We start from the raw sequence: 21,746 nt of genomic DNA, 5'->3' as shown, positions 1-21,746 counted from the left end.
TATATATATATATATATATGATATCTCTTCTTGCATCTCCAAATATTTCTCAATATGACACATCAAAATTTACTAAAAATTTATATTTCTGGTTGACCTATCCCAACCAGGAAAGTGAGACTTGAGCTGTGCCACCTACAACAGATAAGCCCAATGAAGACGTCAGAAATTTAAGGGAGGAGATTGTGATACTCTATATGATAAAGATAAGGGTAGGTAGTTTATAAAATCACACATTGCTTAGGAATGAGAAGTTCTTGCTCTTTATAAGGTTCTAATAGGGCTCCAATTGTATCATTGACTAGTCATTTTGGAATATAAATCATGTAATTTGGGCCTTCTATTTGTGCATTACAAAATGGTAATTACAATTCTCAGAGCTCATAACATTTATTAATTTAAAATTTTTTTACTTCACATTTAATCACTATCATTGCTAGCTACAAGAAAACTATTTATTTGTGGCTATCTATTTCTTACCAAAATGATCATTTTATAATAAAATGAGTATATTTTCATCACAAATAGTTATCATCGTCGCAAATGACCCATCATAAATGCTCGTCTTTATTATACGTAGTCATGCTACTATATTTAACTTTTCATCTTTAACCTTTCTTTATCTCTCTTTTCTTTTTTTTTTATTCTTTGTGTTATTTACAAAAATTCCATACTATTACTATCTTATGAAAAATTCAAGAAAATGAGTATATAGTAAAATGATTAGTTATTAAGTTAATTATATGTGAACATGAGTAGTAAAAGTTTTCCTTTTCCCCTTAATTAATTTCTCATGATATTATGCATTTACTAATTTAAAATAGCTTGATATATATTTATATTTGTAATGTAGTCTTGTTGTGTAGCTACCTGCACACGTTGAAGATACATGAGCACAAGATGAATGAAGCCAAAAGGATAAGTGCAGTGAGCAGCATTTTGCATAAGTGCCACTAAATTTACGACTACTCATGAGAGTGGTAGGTTCTGTTCATTTAGGATGCTTACTGTATTATTACTTCATTCATCATTTTTTTTTTTCCCACTCCCCAATCATATTTTCCTTTTTTATGATCTCTCTCTCTCTCTCTCTCTCTCTCTCTCTCTCTCTCTCTCTCTCTCTCTCTCTCTCTCTCTCTCTCTCTCTCTCTCTCTCTCTCCTTCCAGATTCTTCTGGACTGCATGTAGTGTACGTATGGAAGGATATTGGTCATGGAGAAAGTTGCTGCACATAGAGTGATAGATCAGGAGTTGCAGGAAAACAACAAAGAAATTAGGCAAACTTTTTCCTTCTCCACTGCTTTGATATATATATATATATATATATATATAGAAGGAAGGTGGCAGTCACATCACAGAGCGCCACAGCACTTTCTCCATATATACTACCTGCTTAAAGAGTTTTGTGGCCGGCCACTATCGACGGTGGACACCAAATTATATATATTTAATATTGAAGTCCATGCATACTGTTTAGAATGTCAGAAATACGTCCCTTGCTCCCTCTGATCAAAGCCATAGCACTGATCTCTCGTCCCTAAGAAAATAACACCCATAGAAAAGTCTACTGGCTTCTCCCATGAGTCCCAGCTTCCTTTACTCGATCCTACTCTTGATCCAACGGCCTCTCCTTTGCTCCATCTTCCTCCTGCTTTTGCATTCCAGTTAATTCCTATTTTCTTCTCATTTATCTTTACTACCTTGATAAGAGATCATCTGCTGCTAACTAATTATGATTATCTACCAAAATACCGCTGTCCCTTCTCTCCAGTACGTACCTCCTAACATGAAGACGTTCTCTGACAGGCTTTTCTATTAATTTCCAGCCTCTCATATTCAGGTCTTTTCCCTCTCGAACTTTTCCTTCATTTTTCTTCTGCTTGAGGCCTTGATGTTAAAAACCCTGATCATCAACCATCGTTCGCTCTTCATGAGAGTTGATATACCTCTAATTCATGGTTATAAGTTGGATCTTTTTTAATTTCAATGAACATAAAACAACATAAAATAACTCAAATAAGACAACTTATAAATACTGATCTGACATATGATAAAGAAAGCCTTATCATTATTCAGAATCCAAATCAGTTAGTAACAGAATCTTGGCAAGGGTCACAGAGGGATTTAAGTAAAGCTTTGCTTATTACAATGCTTCATGCAGTTCACTCAACCGATTATCTCCCTACTATATATATACTACCAGCCAAACCTAGCAAAGAGGCATGCTACATACACACAGTGGTAGTGTTTTCAATCTCTTCTTTAAACTCACAGTTTGTATAACAAAATTAATTTTCTTACATATGAAAATGGCAACAACGATTTACTTTTGGTCCTACAGTCATGTTTACTATGCATATATGGAAATTTTAGTACTTCCATAGAGATTGATTCACACAGAAAGATTTTCTGATTTTCTGTGCTTGTTCCTTTTTTTTTTTTTCCCCTTCCAAGTTCTTCTGTACTGAATGTTGAGGAATATTCTGGAGGTCACTCTTCATAGCTCATCATGGTAATCTTCATCAAGATCTTCATTGCTTTCGTCGTAGACTGTGTTGTAGAAAATATGGTCGTGATTGAGCATCTCATCGAGTGATAAATTCCCATCTTTGTTATCATCAGCCTGATGAAGGCACAAGTTAGAAAACCCAATGTTCATACTAATTAAGAATATAATAAAAATAATTAAATCTACCTATTTCCTTCCGTTTAAATTTTTAGGATAAGTGATAATTTTATATAGTATCAAAGTAGATCAGGTATTGAGTCCGAACTTTGACTCTACACTTTATTTCATTTAATTAAATATTCTACGTATTGAGCTTATTTATTACTATGTGAGGGGGAGTATTAAGAATATAATATAAATAATTAAATTTATCTCTTCTTATCAGATTCAACTTTTGGGATACATGATAATTTCACAGATTATAAATCATTTTTTTAAGTCAATTTTTTTTTTTTCCCCCTTTTTGGAACGTTCATTTGCCCCATTTTGTTTACTAAGATAGATTGATAACCAAGTTAGTAGATATCCCGACTTTTACTTATGAGATCAAAATATGAAATTAGATTTTATGATCAATTACACATTCTTAGACTTGGTAATGCAAGGATAGAAAATTATAGCATAGCAACTGACCTGCCGAATTAGATGACTACTGTAATATTTTGCATATGACAGTTCTCCTGGGTGAAGGTAATGGAGTATGGGTTTCAATTCTTCCACTGCCAAGAATCTGGAAAATGTTTTGTTGATCTGAAATTAGCAACTAACCTAGATATATAACAAATAGCCTCCGGCCAACAATAACATATGAGCTCTGTTAAATATAGTCACTTTTACATATTTTTTGTATAGTATTTCACTGATGTAAATAGTTATTTTATATTAAAAAAATTAATACAACCGACATATTAGTGAAATGTGCAAGGAGTATCCAAAAATACCTACACATAGGATTTTTGATAATATATATAGACACTAAAGATATGATCCAATAGTGTGAAAGAAATTAAAAGTAGTTGAGCGCAATTGAAAAAGTACTGTTACATAGTGGTCTAACCCACTATCAGGAGTCATATCTCCTGGTTTAGTAACTAATTAAATCTCCAAAAGTGGTATCTCTTGGAGTTATTCTTATCCATTGTAGAGTGTCGTAACACTTGATTTACAACCAATTTCACCGTGGTTTGTATCCCTTGGTTGTCTATATAAAAGATCATGTTAGGTCAACCAAGTCAGAACATTGAAATTTCTCTCATGATTTTCTATATATATATATAATATAATATTTAGGTTGTGGGATGTTGTTTTGTTCTTGTAGTAAAGCAACACCGTTTGAGCTTTTTACTTATTTTGGAAGTGAGAGGTATCATTGGGCGGTGCAGAGCACTTCCAAAGATCCTGTTTTGTTTGTTCTATCAAGAAGGTGTGCAATCAGAAAACTCCAAGTTTCTATAATATTTATGTTTCCAACATTTACAATCACACTTAATTTTAAAGAACTTGTCTTGAGTTCAAGGCATGCATACTTGTCATTGTCCACATCAAGCATTGCAAAGTTCTCTTCGGCTGTGGGTACATGAGCCCCCGCAGTTTCAAAGTCAACATAATTCTTGAGAATATCATGTGCTTGTTCAAGGAATTCTGGAAAACTGAGTTTCCAATCACCATCCTGGTCCATCAACCTATGATCAAGAAAATCATCATGTTAAGGCACCAAGCTAATATAAATTCTTGAGTTAAAGCAAGATTTCCAAAATTGCTTATTATTGGTTTGTTGAGTCAGTATGATCATGTAAACACTGATAAAGAAACAACTTACTTGATCTTTTCTGTCAAAATCCAGTTTTTAACTTTTTCGTTGCTACTGTCTTCCGGGTGCAGAAAACTGCAAGAAAGTACTGGTTTTAATGATCGATTTCCACGGATAAGATGAAAAAACAGAGAGTAAAGGACATAGAAATTTTACTCTTTAAACTCATCAAAGCTAAGAGACCCATTTTGATCAGCATCTGCATTCTCAAGTTGCACCTTCCACCATCCAGCTTCACCATGCTCCATGCCATTTTTCTCTAGTTCACACACTTTAATGTCAAACTATCCAATACCATTCTTTAAATAAATTGAATCCACCATTTCCAGCGTGCCATAAATTCCTAGACTTATCATCGATCATCTTTTGGGAAACCAAATGGAGCATGCTTTCATGAAAAGAAAAATACATAAAAATCATTAACTACCTATATCTTCATTGGAAAAATGAGGTAGATACTCCCTGAAAGATATGGCTCCATCACCATCTTTGTCACGCAATGCCAACTCTTTCTCTGTTCTATAGTTCAATCTGTCATGCGCTTGTTGTGCAATCCAACCCTCTAGCTCCTTGAAACTAACAACCCCATCATTTGGTGCCGTGTCTAAGAAAGGAAACAAAACCATCAACCGCAATGTTACATTCAATTTTCCTTCACTAAAATATTCGCGTGCTTCTGCAACCTCTTCGGCGAGGGAATCATCTTTGAGAATGAGTGGATTAACGGGGCCACCCAGTTCATTTTTTTCAGCCAACCTCTCAATTTTAGCAACTAGAGGATCGAAAGTAGAAACAGAAAAGTTGTGGCCAAGACGACGATGTAGGGCGCCAGGGCGGTCTTGACCTTGTTGTGAGGCGGGTGAGAAGACCATGATGATCAGGACGATGAAGGCAATAGCTAAGAGGGTGCAAAACACCGTCTTTGCCATTAGAGACAAAGAGCGGTGCCCAAGGAAGAGGAATGGGCATAGGAGGAGTTAGGCTGCTTGGTGTCTCTCTCTCTCTCCCTCCCCCTTTTGTTTTCTAAGGTGCCAAAATGAACCAGGTGGGGGTGGTGGGGAAAAACGGTTATTGGCAGTTATGAGTGAGCGGCTAAAAGGATGAATGAGCCGTGAGTTTTAGCATGCTCAAAACTAGGAAGACACCCACATAGGGAAAAGGAAAACAACACGAATTAATGACACACACACAGAGACACATATATTGTCATTAGTTCTGGCAGTTGAATAGAGAGAGAGAGAGAGAGAGAGAGAGGTGGAGGCTGATTGCAACCCAATGACATAACTGCTGTCCAGTATCCGGCAGATGTGGTAAGAGGACAGCCTCTCTGGTTCTTTCATTTCTGCTGTTCAATTTTGAGATATTTACATGTATAGGGAGATCCTGCAATTAAAAGATTGAGTCCGTTTCTTGATTGTAATTTTGCATTTAGAAAGTGCATAGATTCTTTTTCTTCCTTCTTTTCATGTACTCATGATCGAGAGAGCTCCCAAATATAGACTCCGCCGCCTCAGACAGATATTATCTATTTTGGAGAGAATTTTTAGTTGGAACTTGGGGGAAAGGCTGTGCATGACACCATTGAAATCTATCATCCATCCATCAAAACGTCTCTTTCTCCCTTTTCTTCTCTCCTGCATGCTCTTTCCTTCCTGTCCCATTCCCCCACCTTTCTGTGCTACCTCCTCCAAATGCAAATCTTATGAAAGTAGTTCTGCTAACTTCAAACTGCATGCATGGTGTAAACATACTGTATATATATAAATAGAGTAATGCTACATAAAGTCACTTTTGCGTACTCCCTGCGCACTCCACTGATATGATTGGCTGGATTATTTTTTTTTTAATACACAACCAATCATATCATTGAAGTGCACAAAGAAATCCACAAAAGTTACTGCACATAAAATTTTTGATATAAATATATCTATATATATATTTATATAAGTAATATGCAAATAAGTAAATAAATAAAGGAGGCGGCCGGTAGAACCAACCAATGGCAGGAGAAAGCAAGCAAGTAAACGAATATAAAATACTCACAAAAATTAATTAATTGGATGAACATGAACAGTACATTGAAAACATGAGAATTACAAGAGTACCATGAGAGATCAAAGAAACCAGGAAAAGATAATGGCCCTTAGGTTTTGAAGTTCCTAAAAGTTCTCGTGACAAGGTCTTGCCTTTCAACAAAGTCAATTCCTCCTTTTATATATTTAAGTTTTAGATATTCATCTAATGTTGGAATGGCAATATCTACAAATCCTTTGCGGAATTCGAGCAAGAAATGATTTATTCTATTATTGTACAAATCTTAAACAAACAAGCTTTCGTAAAAAGTTAGACTTCACCTAAAAAAAGGTATAAAAATAATTATTCTTTATTAGTAAGATTCACTTTTTTACAAAAGATTTGTATGAGACTTATTTATTTGAAGCTTATCATTTTATTAAAGACAATCAATATTCATGTAAATTGCTTAATTTAAATGGATTAACCAATCATTTGTCCTTACGAATCCAACATTATTAATCAATCCTCTTATGCATGCCTACTAATTGATGCACTTAAGATTATTTCCTCTTAACTTCCGAAGATGACATTATATGTACTGGATTAAAATGATAAGACATCCTAAAATTATGATTCATTTCTTGTCGTAAATGTTTACTCGTAGCATATCATAACTCAGTGAATTATAGTTGGAATTGGATGCGTGTACAACGTAAGTTGTTCAACCTTTACCACAGGCCCTCGGAAGGCAATATTGGCGGAAGGATTGATCGAATAAGGGGAACAGATACAAGATCCTATACAAAAGGTTGACATTATTATGTATGAACCGACAAAACCCGACTCGTTAAAATATAATAACATGCCCCTTGAATTAATACTCTCAATTTGATCCTCATGTATTTTATTTTATTTTTTTTAATTTTTTTCTTAATAGTTAAAAAATTGACTATTAGTATTTTCTTTCTAAATATTTAAATATGTTTAAAAAATATTTAAAGACTAAAAAAACACAATTTGTACCGGAGGCATGCCCAGCAGTCAAAGTTGGGCGGCATAGTAGCACACAACAAAAAAATTTGGGACCCAGAAACAGTAAAAAAAATAAAGATACAAGTCATGGAATCATAATGCTAATTCATGTGACAAGTATAATTAAGTTTTTAAAGTGTTACATATAACCATATACATCCACAAGAAGTTGGCCCAAAAAAAGGAAGACCTTGTAGCAGCAACAAATCTAAAACTAATAAGCTCTTCAATCGATCTGCTTCCCTGCAGATTTGATCCAAGGCCAGTTTGCCTCACAGAGATCAGCAGGGGTGTTGCCATCATTGTCCTTGAAATCTGTTTTTGCATTTTGCTCCACAAGAAATTTGACAAGGCCTTCTCTCTCACACGTGACAGCATAATGCAATGGGGTTTGGCCATCATCGTCCTTCCAATAGGGTAAGAAGGAGACCATTTTAGCAAAAAAATAAAATGGAAGTTGAAAAGGTAAAGAAATCACTGAATGGAAGAAACTTAAAGATCCGATGGGGCATGAGAAATGCCGCAGGGAGGAACATTGCAGGTTCTCCAACTCCAAATACTCCTAAACAATGAGCAGTATAGGGAGACCAGAAGGCAGTTCAGAATGCCAATAACTGTTATATGCAGTACCTTTGCATCCCATGGTCGTGGCCAAAGGAAAAGAAATAACAAGGTTGCGCGGGGCTAAGTCTTAAGTAGTTAAGCATATTTAGAATTTCAAACTACCTTTGCATTTACATCAGCATTACTTTTAATAAGCAATTCAGTGATGTTAAGGTGGCCACGATCTACAGCCCAGTGCAATGGGGTCCGGCCCTCGCCATCTGCAATTAAGTTAGCCCAACTGTTTTAGAAGGCAACATTTATTTTGATAAGAGTAAATACTCATCAAAGATATAACTAAGGGTGGAAATCATCTACATCCACTTTCAAAGAAATCCAAAATGGAATCGATATCATTGAAAAATTGAACAAATGGAAATGGTTGCAAAGAAGTAAAAAAAAAACCTCTCAGATTTACTGAAATGCCGCCTTCAATACACTTAAGCAAATTATCCACCTCTCCTTCCCTGGCAAAGGCATGAATAGCATCCATTTTCCTGAAAGTAAAACAAGATACATTTAGCTCAGCCAAAAGAAAGAAAGAAAACCTTTGAAATTGTTATCAATAATTTATTTCTTCCAAAATATGGAAGTATTGCATGGCTCAAAGAAGCACATCCATACGTAATACAGAAATCAGCTCAACTCGTTACAGACTGTATGGCTAAGATTCCACGCCTAGATTATAGGGCATACACACATGACACAACTCCTAAATGTTTCCTTAATTAACGAAAGACACCTGTCAAAACCTTTATTGTTTTTACAAGTATCTGCCAAAAAAGTTGCTAAAAAATAGCAAGACTGAATCATGATACTTGTGCTCAATCAACAACTCCTAGGTCAGAGGAAACCCAAACCGAAAATATCTTTGGCTTATCCTATTCATACAAAGCCTTTTCCAGAAGATTCCATAATGCAGTAAAATTAATATTCCAAATTTACAATGAACTCTAAAACTTCAGATTTTGATAAGTTAGAATCTTCAACCTTAAGCCACAACAGAGAGTTAACAATCTTAGAACCATTTGATTTAAATTGAAAATGGGATGTTAATGCTGTAAAGGCAGCAAATCCCATTTGGGACCAACAAAAAGGAATTATCAAAGGCCATCTCTCCACATGATACAATTACAACCAGATAAGTCCACAGACCACCATCCAGTAATCAGATCAGATACTAAACATTGATAACAAAATGTTTTCAAAAGCAAGAAACAAAAGAATTAAAACCAACTTTTTCCTTCTCATGCTTTTGGTTGTTAAGGGGCCCACAGGGAGAGTAGAGGGGAAGAAATGTAAGAGGCAATATGCCAAATTTCTGCATCCCCTTGCAATCGGAAAATCTATTAAAAATTGGTAATTTCCTGACCATATCTCATCAGTCATCAATATATAAAATCTTGCAGCAGCCCATGCAATAAGGCTTAAGGGGTGCAGAAATCTGAAAATGAGCTTTGATTGGAAATTTTGTCAACCTTCACGTCATGGTACTAATAAAATACCAATGAGAACAAGTCCTCAATGCTTACTCTTCCAAGCCAGTTGTCCCCATTATATTACATAACTATAAGAGAGAAAAACAAACTTTTTTTTAGCAGTAAAGAGAGAAACAAACTCCAGGCTGCTTTCCTGAAAAGTCCTCAAAAATACCTATTGAATGGGCATACATGAAACTGCATAGTGGATTCATTAATTTAAAATATAAGCAGAATCCTTGCACCAGATCAAAGCCCCAAGCCAGAAGTACATACACTCTACATTTCTTTTCACATATACAAATACACAATAACATAAAATACGCATCAAACACCTCTGCGAAGGAACTATTAAAGTGCTTAAAATAACAGCACTAATCCGTAAACATTAAGAAGTTCTAAGAACCTTACGACTCGTTTCCAGATTCTTCCTCATAGACAAAAGTGCTGAAAACCGGTCCCATTGGTCCTTTAGCATTCATACTTGGTTCATCACCTTCTCTGCCTTTACTCTTCTAGTTAGCCATGAGTCAAGAAACAAGACAAAGGTAGGGAAAAGGAAAATTTAACAAAGAGTTAGCACACTCACGGAGTCACATGAGTACAAAAGAATAGCAACATGGGAAACTCAAAGATCCTAACCAGAGTTGAACCAGCCAACCAAGAAGGATATAGCTCCGTAACAAGATCAATGTACTTCTGCATAGCTTCTTCTGGAGGCATAGCACCCAGTTTCTGCCATGCTTGCCTGCAACACAGCAGTCAGAAAAATGAATAAAGGATCAAGTATTCAGCCAAAAGTAGTATACATAATTTTGGAGAATATAATGCACAGGAAACTTAAAAGGACGTCCAAACAATAACAAATCTAACACTACGTTTGGCAGGAGAAACGGAATACGAAAAGGAATTGAGAGGGGAGAAGACATGGTCACCAATGTTAAAATAAATATGTTTTCTCCGTCGTTCTCTTGTTTTTAAAACTTTCACTGAAAGTGTATCAAAAAAAAAAAAAAAACCTTTCACTGAAAGATTTGATATCATAGCACCGACTCCTGCCACATGACCTCTATTTGTAGTTGACAGAACTACTGCCTGCATGTATTTCCTCCGCACTGAGGCCAATTTAATTGTGGAAAAAAAAAAAAAATTAACACATTTTTAGGCTGAGAAATAAAATAAAATAACTTGTTTCCGATAGAACAGTAAAAAAGATAACAGCCTCTCATTAATAATCATCATATCACGTGCTATACTTCTAATAGGAAACAGTCCTACAGAACTTACTGTTGCAGTATGCTTCCCATTCATCTATCCTTTCACCTACTTGATAAATTATATGGGCGGTGCTACACACACCGCTGGGAGCTCCCGCTGGGCTATTTTTTTATTTTTTTGTATTTGTTTACATGTATTTTTTTTAATATATTTAAATATTTTTAAAAAAATAAAAAATTTCATAATATTATTAAAAAATATTTACTTAATCATTAAGTAAAAAATAATAATAAAATAAAAACATCACAGCGGTAGAATTTAGCGGTGGAAAGTAGTGGTAAGAGTAGTATTTTCCAAATTCTATTGGTTAATATCGACAAGAAGAAGCTTAGAAGTCCACGCAAATACCCAATTAACTCCATTGACTAAAGGTCAATAGTTCAAGCACTTTCTATCCCAAACTCAATCAAACAGATCCCTAAACGACATCATCCCTCATCATCAAGCTCGTGAAATCGCATTCAATTAAAATCCGCAACACCCACAAAATCAAATAAAATAAAACCAAAACTATTCGTTTCAGTAACACATACACCCAAAAAAAATAAATAAATTAAAAAAAAAAAAAAAAAAAAAAAAAAAGAGGCAACGAAATCGCAAAACTAGCGCAATACCATTTGGCCCGCGCCGTGATTTTCAAAGCAGAAGGCTGTGGCGTGCTACAAGGGCCCTCGGTGGCAATCTTGTACAAACCATAGAGACTCAACTGCACATCGTTTGAAACCTTTTCCGAGAGCCGATCAGCCGCAGCCGCGGCAACGAACGCAGTAGCCGCGCTGAAGGCCTCGTCCAGCTCCGTACTCTCCACTCCCTCCCAATCGTCGTCATCATCGTCTTCAGCATCGCTAGCGGGAGCACTATCGTTTCTGATGCTGCCCTGTTCGGCGATCAACGAGTCGGCATCGTTTGCCTGGCCTTCGGGTATCCCCGGTCTTGGGGCGGAGCGGGAGGGAGAGAAGTTGTCCTCTTTGAAAGAGAGGACAACGGAAATGAGCTTGGCAACGAGGAAAGAGAAAAGTAGGCCTAGGACTATAGATTGGACGAGCTGTTGCCAGTCAGCCATGGTTGAACAGGGGTAACCTGTTAACCGAAGGATCAAGAAAAGCCCTAACCTCTAGAAATGGGACGTGGGCGTTAGAGAGAGAGAGAGGGAGGGGGAGAGAGAGAGAGAGACGCAACGCATCGTATTTGAACTTATATGAAGTGAATTCCATTGTAATATTGGTCGCGAGAAATGATATTTATAATGTGTAAATGACGTTTAGTCGTTTTAAAAAAAATAATTGATATAAAATTTATATAAAAAAAATTAATTTTTTAATTATAAATTTTATTTTTTTTAATATAATTATATAATATTTATAATTTTATAATTATATATAACATTATTCTATTGGTCGTATAATCTTATTTGCAAATACCATCGACCCACGAAATAATCTTCGCATAAAATAATTAATAAAAATAAAAAAAGTTTGTGATGTTACAAATACTATTATTCTTTTTTCCATTGGCTACAATTTTCACCTTTATCACGTGCATCCTGATTCCTATCACATGTTTTCATTCGCATTTGCTCAGCGATTTTACTTAACGAGCAAGCAATTGTCTCACAAAAATTTTGTCTGTAATTATTTTTATAGATTTTTTTATACATTTTAGTAATCTAATTGATTGTGTATTTAAAAAAAATTAATCCAGTCAATTATATTAGTAGAGTGCACAAAGAATACGTAAAAGTAACTGTATATAACATTACTCATTATCTTAAAGGCCGAACTGCAAATAACAATATTTTGTACTGATTGTAATAGAAATTTAAAGTAATTTTATTTAGAGATTGTAATAGAAATTTAAAGTAATTTTATTTTTAAAATTTTTTTAAATTATAAAAATATCTTTTTAAAATATTATTTTTTATTTAATAAAAGATCTATACTTGCAATATTCATGTAGAGATTGTAAATAGAATTTTTTTATTTTTTTATTTAAATAAAAAAATATAGTCTTAGAGCATTAGTAATAGCCTAGTAAAAATTTTATCAAAATTTGATTAAAAAATTTCCTTTTCTAAATTTAAGCAGTCACTTTTCAACAATACTAAATAATAAATTCTTTAAATTTATCACTATTTTATTAAAATATTGATTATCTAATCCATTTCCACTATATATGATCCTTGAAATTCTAAAATTTCAATAAAGAAAATCTCAATACAAAGCCAACTTGAAAGTGGAAGTTGGTAGAGGAAAATAAAACTACAAAAACCTATTTAGTCTAATTTTGGACTAGTTATATCTGGCCAATGAAAAGGGGATGACTAAAAATAAAGTATAATTGTTGAGGTGGGTGTAGGAGGTTTTTAAGCAACTTCGCTATAATTTGGCCAAAATTTGAATTTGGTTAGGCTACTACTCAATGTTTTGAAAATCGTTCCGTTCCGGTCGAAATGGCTGGAATTTTTCTTGCCGGAACAGTGACCGGAATGGGATAGGTATCTATTCCGTTCCAGGTCAAATTCCGGCCGTTCCAGTCAAATTCTGGCCGGAATTCTGGAATTCCGGCCGGAATAGTAATTTCGGTAGGAATTTAAAAAAAAAAAAAAAAAAGCTATCTTGTAAATAAGTTGAAAAATAATGAATAAAATTGTACTTTTAGAATTCAAATACATCTTTCCGTGTACAAGAAGTATTGTTACTTTTAATAATCTGTCTATTCTTTAATTTTTTTTCCTTTATTTTTGTGTCTTAACTCAAGTTTGTGATTTTTTTCAATATATATTCATTTTATAAATCTTTAATTCTTCTATATATATACACATATACATATCACACACTTACATATATATGTATTTATTTTATTAATTATTAGTTTATATATACATATAAATATTTATATATAATATATAATTAATCCCAAAACGGTACACCGAAACGTACCGGTACCGAAATATTCCGTTCCAGTGACTCAACCGGAATGATCTCTAGAACGGATTTCAAAACTTTGCTCCTACTAATGTTGTTAGAGTGTGCAAGGTCTACGCACTCCATTTGAAAAAAAAAAAAAGTGGGATCCACCATTTAAAAATAATTTTTTTCATATGGATCCTAAATATACTTACTTTTTTCGAAGGGAGTGGGAGAAACTTGTACATGATCTTAAGACTGCAAAAATTATTTCTCTTATGTAAATTAAAAAAAGATTGAAAAATCATTAAAACATAACTACAAACTATTTTTCATATAGATCATCAACCTTAAATAATTTTTCTTGTATTTTCATTTTGGATTCCATATTAAGAAACCTAATATTGTATAAAAAAAAAATGGAATCAATATTAATAAGTTTATTATTTCTCTTAAACTTAATTTTAATTTTAATTTTGAAGAAGTCACATCTTTGAAAATGGATAATATATAGAAATTAAACAAAATTTTGGGACTATTAAGAAATTAGAGAGAGACATTTCTAGATATATTAAAATTTTAAAAAGCTTTAGAGAGCATAGAGATATTATAAACTTTTTTGGAGGCCATTTTCTATATTTATAAAATTATGTATAAAATTTAGAGGATATTTAATAAGTTTTGGGGAGCCATGGCCTCCCTTAGTACAACATGGGTCTGTCACGGGAGGTGACATTGTTTATCGAGACATGTTAAGCTATTGCCTAGCAATGATTGATGGGTGTGATGCTTAGCACAATTTTATATTTATATTTTTATGTTATTTTTATCTTCATATTTTTTAATATATTTAAATATTATTTTAAAAAATATACCAATATACTAAAAATCACTTTCTTAATTATTAAGTAAAAAATTAAATTAAAAAAATTAAATTGACGAGCAATTATTTGAAGCGGTAACATTGGAGCGACATAGGAGATTTATTCTTGTTTATTAAGTTCTCTTTAGAAATGATGAAAATCATTCAAGATAAAAATTGTATTGCATTTTGCATTTATGATGAAGTAATATGAGAGTGTAGTACGTACCATTACTCCTTAAAAATAAAATAAAAAAAATAAAAAAATAAAATAAAATAAAAAAAAGCTAAAATAATACATCTAAAAACTTATAGACTTAAGATAAAGCTTTCAAAAATAGTTATAACCTCTCCAATTAATTCTTTCTAAAATTTGCATAGGGAACCCGTTCCGCGCAAGCAACCTAAAGGAGGGACATATGTTGCAAATGTGTCCTCCAACACGACCAACCTTGTGGATTAGGGCAAATCCTAGTAGGATTCATCACACCACTCCATGAGCCCCTTAGAGCATTCACATTAGCATAAGCATTCTACACTTTTATTGGCATTCACATTATAGTGCATTGTAATCTTCCTTGCTTTCTCCACTATTGGGGAAGGCGGATCATCTTTATTTCTAGAATTATTTTTGGTAATTTGGGGAATGATGATTAAAATTGATAGTTTAAGAGCATGATTGCAGCTTGGATGATAGTTTGAGAGTGTATGTGTATTTTTCCAATTAGTTTTCTAGAGAATATTAAATTTTTAATAATTCCCATATAATCAACTTCATTTGTTTATCTATTCTTGAATTCTCATTATTCACCTCAAACTTCAAATAAAAACTCTAAAAGAACTATAAATATTATAGCCCTTACAAAAATTGGCCTAATGGGTGAACCAAGGCCCCGTTTGAATAGTGAAAGTATTTCATCTTATTTCATAATTACAACTTTTTAAAATTTTCATACAAAATATAATAAATAATTTAATTTTCTCAAATCCTAAAATAATAATAATATTAAAAAAATAATATTCTAATAATATTTTATTCAACTTTCATATAAAATCATTTCATTCCATCTTGCTATCAAAACCGCATCTAAATTTATTATGGTCAAATGTGTCTTCTCTCTTACAATAGGTCTTCATTCCAAGTCTCTCCATTTTTCTCAAGATTTGCTCTTTCCATAACTTGCAACAACAAATAAATAATTTAATAAATGATAAAGACAAAAAGAGGTCAAAACCCTCAATGCCTTTTAAGATAGAGGAAATACATTAATTTTTAAAAATAAAAAATAAAGGAAACACAAGTTATAATTGCATATGTTGATGTCGAAAAAATTGCACAACAGGCCGGAAATGGAGAAAGACTCATTCTCAGCCGGCCATGACGATTCGGGCCTCAATCAGTGTGGTTTGGAGCCTCCGACAATGGTCCGGTGCTGATACGTACATCCATGATGGAGAAAATAACTTAAGTGTAGAGAAAATAAAGGGAGAGAGACACACATATTTACATGGTTCAACATATTGCCTATGTGAACGAGACGTTTAGGGAGGAAAAATTCACTATAATATGCTTGTTTTACAGTCTCTTAAGTCTCACATCCTCATTGTATAATGGAGATCTGGAATCTATTTGCTGGAGAAAGTATTTTCCCTGAAGCCCAGGTCACGAGGTTGAAGAAGTCTCTTTGAAGTCGTCTAGCCGTCCCCTTTATCTCATCCCTTTATGCGTACCTCCTTGCATTGATGAGGCATGGCCACATTTCTTTTTGTATATCTGACATCCTCTCATCCTTTCCACTTTCTCCTTTACCTTTTCGTGGCTACCTTCTTTTCCCTCTGATATCTTATTTTCCCTTGTCCCATTTTTGTCCATTCTCTCTTTCTCTTCCTTTATTTTCTAGCGAGGGCCTTTTGGTGGGTTGGGTCTATTCATTTGGGTTTGGGATATTTTATCCCTTTTAGGATCCACACCAGTAATGGCTCCCATTTGTTCAAAATTGCAATTGAAGCCATTTTTCCCCCATTGCTAGGTAGTGAGCATTCATGGCATAACCTGCATGTGTAGTTGTACACGAACTGTATTAGGCTATTAGTCTTAGAAAACTGGCCGCCTACCTCTTATATGAGCCCATAGTTCAAGCTCGTAGTACTCTAGGAATAACTGAAAAAATGAATATGGGTTTTACCAAGAAATGTGCATTGCTAACACTAGGCTCCATTCGAGTCAGGTTCGAGTGAGCATGTGTGATGTACGAGCTCAATTCATTCACAATATTAGTGAGCTTGGGCTCGATTCGTTTATAAGTCGAGCTCGGCTCATTTACTCGTAAGTAAACTCGAGCTCAGCTCGAAATTCGGTCTGTTAACAAGTCGAGCTCGACTTGGCTTGAGATGGGTATTTTGTGTTTATTTCCAAAATAAATTATAACAAATAAAATAAAATAAATACAAACATGAAAATATAAGGAATTAACAATAAAATACAAAGTTACATCCTCAAGCCTTCAAGTCCTCAGGTATATTATGGCTATGGTACATTAAATGACATCCTCATGGAATCATGAACCAAAACAAATGCTTCAAAACAAAAAAATTATGCAACTTGGTACATTAAACTTTAAAACAAAAAGTGTAGAGTAAAGTCCTCAATCTTCATGAATGGAGCCATCAATGATTAGCAAATAGCAAGTGTCTTGAGTCGAGCATCTTCACACCAACTTGCAGACGTTGATACACTAAAAAAAAATTAAGCTAATTTTTAATCCATTGTATGATTACTCTAAGCATTTTTAACTTAGTAATATTGTCAATAGATATTTAATAGGATTGCAGATTTTAATTTGCCTCAATAATCAATGTGGTATATCTAACACAATACAAGAAATCTAATAAATAAAATAAAAAATCAGATATAGCATTAGATTCTAGACATCTCACTGAGATTAAGAGGGCCTATCATAATTCATACAATCCTGATACAGTCTTATAGAGCCATAGCCTATACTGATATTCACTGAAATATCATCAAATTGTTTTTATAAGTATCACTGAGATAGCATTAGAGGACAGGGATAGCAAATTAGCTATATAGCATCATACAATCTATCAAGTGTATGAACCATTAGGCAATAGTTAAGACTTAAAATGCATACAAACTTCAGCATGACAACAATTTAGTAACTCTGATGACTGGTACTAAACATGAACAAAATAACCATGACACAAGTTACTAAACTTGAATATAATCACAATGACGATAAGTTACCAAACTTGAACAAAACCACCGTGATAACAAGTTACCAAATTTCAACAAAATCATTATGACAGTGAGTTCCCAAACTTTAACAAAATCACCATGACACCAACTTGCATACACTAATACAGTAAAAAAATATTAAGCTAATTTTTAATCCATTGCATGATTAAAAGCACTGGAGGAATCATTGGATAAGTTCATTCAAGCATGTTCCTACTCTCTTTGTGTCTCAATAGTGGAATTGTATTCCTTAACATACTCATCAATTTAGGGATGACAAATCGTGTTAACGGGTCATGTTTGTATTCTGTCAAGTTATGTATATTATAAGATATGGATCAACTCAAATACAACTTGTTAAGTTTAACAGTTTAGATTTTCAAAACCTAACATGACCCATTAAAATAACGGGCTTATACGACACGATCCGTTTTAACTCGTTATGAATTAATTAAAAATATATCGACACGACACAACCCATTTTGACCTGTGTCAATCTATTTCAACCTGTTTATGTAAATAAGTTGAATAAATCCAAATAATTTATTTAACCTGATTAACATAACTTCACATAAAAGTTAAAATCATAATATTTTTTAAAAATATAAAACTATCTATATAAGTCCAAAATTACAATCTAAACAATAAAAATACTGAAATTACAATTTAGAAGAACTATGGGAGGCGGTTGTGACTCATGACACCTGACTCAACTGAGAATTGAGACAGAGTGAGGGTTTGAGAGAGAGTCAGAAAATACAAAATAGGATTAGGGTATTTTTGTTTTTAGGTTAAAAAAGATATAATTATAATTTTGAATAAAAAAATTTAACGGTTCACTAATGGATTAAGTGGGATGACCCATTAGCAACTAGTTAATGAATTGTGTTTTAATGAGTTAAACATTAAACCCAAACCAACTACTTTCGTATCGTATTCGTGTTGGGTTAACATATCATATCACATATTACCACCCATACTTATTATACAGCTCATGCAACACTTGAGAGACATGCTTAACATTCTTGAAGCTTCTGACTCTTGATAAATTAAAGGGAAACAAAACTAGATCGGTATCGTCTTGAATCTAGGGTCTAATACAATAGCAATTTCCATAAATAAATTATACTCCCCCCAATATTTTTCAAACTTAGAACTTATTTTTCTTAACATTGGTTTCATGTACTCATTCTCATCTCTAAATTTCTTACTCAACATGTCATTCATTCTCCATACTTTAGAAAGAAATTTATTTTTTGTTGAGTAATTACTTATGGATACAATATTGGTTACTTCAATAACAATAGAAAGTAGTTGACAAACATGTTGACCTTGCCCACAATCTTTAACACTTGGAACCCATTCAAAATTGCTATCTCTATCACCATATCTGGAAAACACTTCTTTTACTTGAACTATAGCATCCAACATTAAACTTGTGTTGTTCCATCATGTAGGCACATCTAAAATTATTTTCTTTGAGGGCAATTGCATTTATTTTATAATTTCACTAAATTGTTTTAGCCTACTTTTTTATGCTACCAGATATTTTATATCATTTTTCACAAAACCAATGATCTCCCTAATCTTTCCAAGTTGATACTTTATAAGCAAATTAGTTATATGCACACAACAACATACATTAAACAATTTTCCTCCAACAGACAATGTTTTCTTTAATCTAAAATTATCTTTCAAGATCTTAATGGCAACATCTTTAAAACTTGCATTATCAACAGTAATTGAATTAATTTTATTCTCAATTTTCAAATCTTGCAAAAGCTTTTATAAAGTATCAGCAATAAAAAAACTAGTATGTGGAGATGGTATATTATAAAAGTTCAAAATACGCCTCTAAAGATGCCAGTTGGTACTTATAAAATGACATGTCACTAGCATATATGAAAGTTTTTGACAAGAAGTCTACATGTCAGTTGTGATATGAAATTTGTTGATAGGTTTAAGCAAAGCCTTTAATTTCGTCTTGTCAGTCTCATAAGTTCTCATGCATTCCTTGTTTGTAGTAGCTTGAGACATTTTTTTTTTTTTTTTTTCTAATATGGAGTGTTTGCATCCATAAAATTATTAAACACTGCACCCATATACCCCCAAATGGAGTAGCTAAACCAAAAAAGGGAATCTTTGGAGGTTACTCATGCTCTTCTCACTGCCTCTTTTGTTTGATCAAGCCTTGTTACTAGGGTTTGTTACCAAAAAAAGAATGTCATACTATCAAATTATAGGCGAGATGAAGCAAGCAAGGAAGAGTTCTGAAAAAGCAATTGATCTAGTTAAGAACGATAGATAGAGTACAGGAGGTGTTCAATTCATAGATTATGATTAGGAGTGTCCATCTAATAGTTTAAAAAATCTGCAAAGGAGGGCGAATGGAGTTCAAAACCCAAGGTAATCGTTGAGTGAACTGTATCTTCTTTGTGTTAGTTAACCTAAGTCGCAAGCTTTATAAAAGAAAATGGATATTCATGGTTAGATATTGTATGAGAGGCAAGCTCTCTCACCCTATTATGATCATAGGTAAAGTTTGACATAGTGAAGCCACTGTTTGACTCCTTAGACTCAACTGCTAATTTTTTTTGCTTTTCTTAGACTCTATATATGACAAACAAGTTAGCAAGTGTCTATATAGTAGAGATAACCGTGCATAATGCTAGAAGGGCAAACTAAGCTTTGTATGTGGTTAAAGAATGAAAACATGAAGGGAAAAAGAAAAAGAACGAAAGACAAATACAAAATCCATGTTCTTGGCGAGCTGAGCAAAACTAGAAATCTTGGCGAGCTGAGCATAAAGATTGAAATATTATTGTTCATCATCTTCTTCCTTAACCCATTTTTTTGGTTTTTTCTCGAATTTAGCCATTTGATTTCTGAAATTACCCAAGTACCCCTTATTATGCACGTTAAAACTTAAACAAAAGCTATTAGTACGGATTAGTAACCAACATAAAATATTAAAAACATTAACACAATAATTTAGTTACGAAGGAAAACCTTTTGAAGAATTCCTCAAAGGTAAAACTCTACAAGGCAACCAAATCTAAGAAAGCCAATTTTATTGATTAAGAGTATTACAAGTAAAACAGTTACAAAACCTTTGTAACTAAACACGTCTACTTAAGACGTGCGACCCGCTTGTCTTCTACCGTAGTATATAGTTAGAACCTCTGACACTATTCAATTTTTGTCTTTCCTACTAGAATCTCTAATGGTTGAACTCGAACAAGGCAACTCCCATTAGAGTATGCTCTCACTCAATCCTACGGACTGAGCTTTTTAGAAAATCATTCTCTCAAGTATTTTCTCTTACACGATTTCTTGAAATTCTACCCAGATCTTTAAGCTCTCAATGCTTGTGAATATTTGCTGTTCAAGTGTTTGATCCAAACCCTTTGCCAACTCCTCTATAAATAGGCAACATTGTGATTGATTTGGAGAATGACTCTACTGACAGGTTTATCCAGAATCTCAATCAGATACATTGCTAATGATTCACGAACATTTCAGACTAGATCACTTCCTCTAGATTGCATCAAGTTCAAATCAGCTTCAGTTTCTTCAATAAAGTTTTTGTCTTTATCTTTTCAATTGACTCCTAGACTCAAAACATACATAGGACTCTTGTAGACTCTTATCTTATAATTTAAACAATATTTGATAAGAATTACACTCTGAACACTTATCCTTATCAGATAACCTCTATTCAAATACTCATCCTTATCGGATGCAATCCTAGAGTCCTATTTATAATTATATTCATTCATAATTTAAATTTAAATATAGACTCATCTAATCCTATCCAAACATAAATTACATTTACAATCTCCCCATTTGGCTAATTGATGACAAAAACATATATTGGATAAATGTGAGTTAAGCCTGCAAAAAACACCTAACCAAATCACCATAAAGATCACATATAGAAAGTTATACTTCATATCAAAAAATTTTATCCTAGGCAAAATGTTTGAAGTATCACAA

The 21,746-nt window shown here is 33.3% G+C and overlaps 2 protein-coding genes across 3 annotated transcripts; both read right to left on the bottom strand.

Moving 5' to 3' along the window:
• Nucleotides 1-2,117: 2,117 nt before the first annotated feature.
• Nucleotides 2,118-5,821, bottom strand: LOC122313982 (reticulocalbin-2). Its single transcript, XM_043129341.1, has 6 exons — nucleotides 4,747-5,821; nucleotides 4,476-4,578; nucleotides 4,329-4,394; nucleotides 4,036-4,191; nucleotides 3,143-3,239; nucleotides 2,118-2,623 (listed from the first exon to the last, which is right to left on the bottom strand). Exons 1-6 carry the CDS (start codon nucleotides 5,246-5,248, stop codon nucleotides 2,498-2,500), a joined length of 1,050 nt encoding a protein of 349 aa, XP_042985275.1. The 5' UTR covers nucleotides 5,249-5,821; the 3' UTR covers nucleotides 2,118-2,497.
• Nucleotides 5,822-7,457: 1,636 nt separating this feature from the next.
• On the bottom strand, nucleotides 7,458-11,939 carry LOC122313981 (acyl-CoA-binding domain-containing protein 2). 2 transcript variants are annotated; one of them, XM_043129339.1, is made up of 6 exons: nucleotides 11,341-11,939; nucleotides 10,091-10,196; nucleotides 9,860-9,963; nucleotides 8,376-8,467; nucleotides 8,094-8,191; nucleotides 7,458-7,773 (listed from the first exon to the last, which is right to left on the bottom strand). In XM_043129339.1, exons 1-6 carry the CDS (start codon nucleotides 11,787-11,789, stop codon nucleotides 7,594-7,596), a joined length of 1,029 nt encoding a protein of 342 aa, XP_042985273.1. In that variant the 5' UTR covers nucleotides 11,790-11,939; the 3' UTR covers nucleotides 7,458-7,593. The 2 variants fall into 2 exon arrangements, with proteins under 2 accessions (XP_042985273.1, XP_042985274.1); XM_043129340.1 differs by having other exon boundaries at nucleotides 9,860-9,960.
• Between the last annotated feature and the right edge of the window lie 9,807 nt (nucleotides 11,940-21,746).

Source organism: Carya illinoinensis, chromosome 6 (genome assembly GCF_018687715.1).
Source record: "Carya illinoinensis cultivar Pawnee chromosome 6, C.illinoinensisPawnee_v1, whole genome shotgun sequence".
NCBI classification, from domain to species: Eukaryota; Viridiplantae; Streptophyta; class Magnoliopsida; order Fagales; family Juglandaceae; genus Carya; species Carya illinoinensis.
The sequence above is the reverse complement of the archived record's forward strand: the minus strand, read 5'-3'. Positions and strand labels throughout refer to the sequence as shown.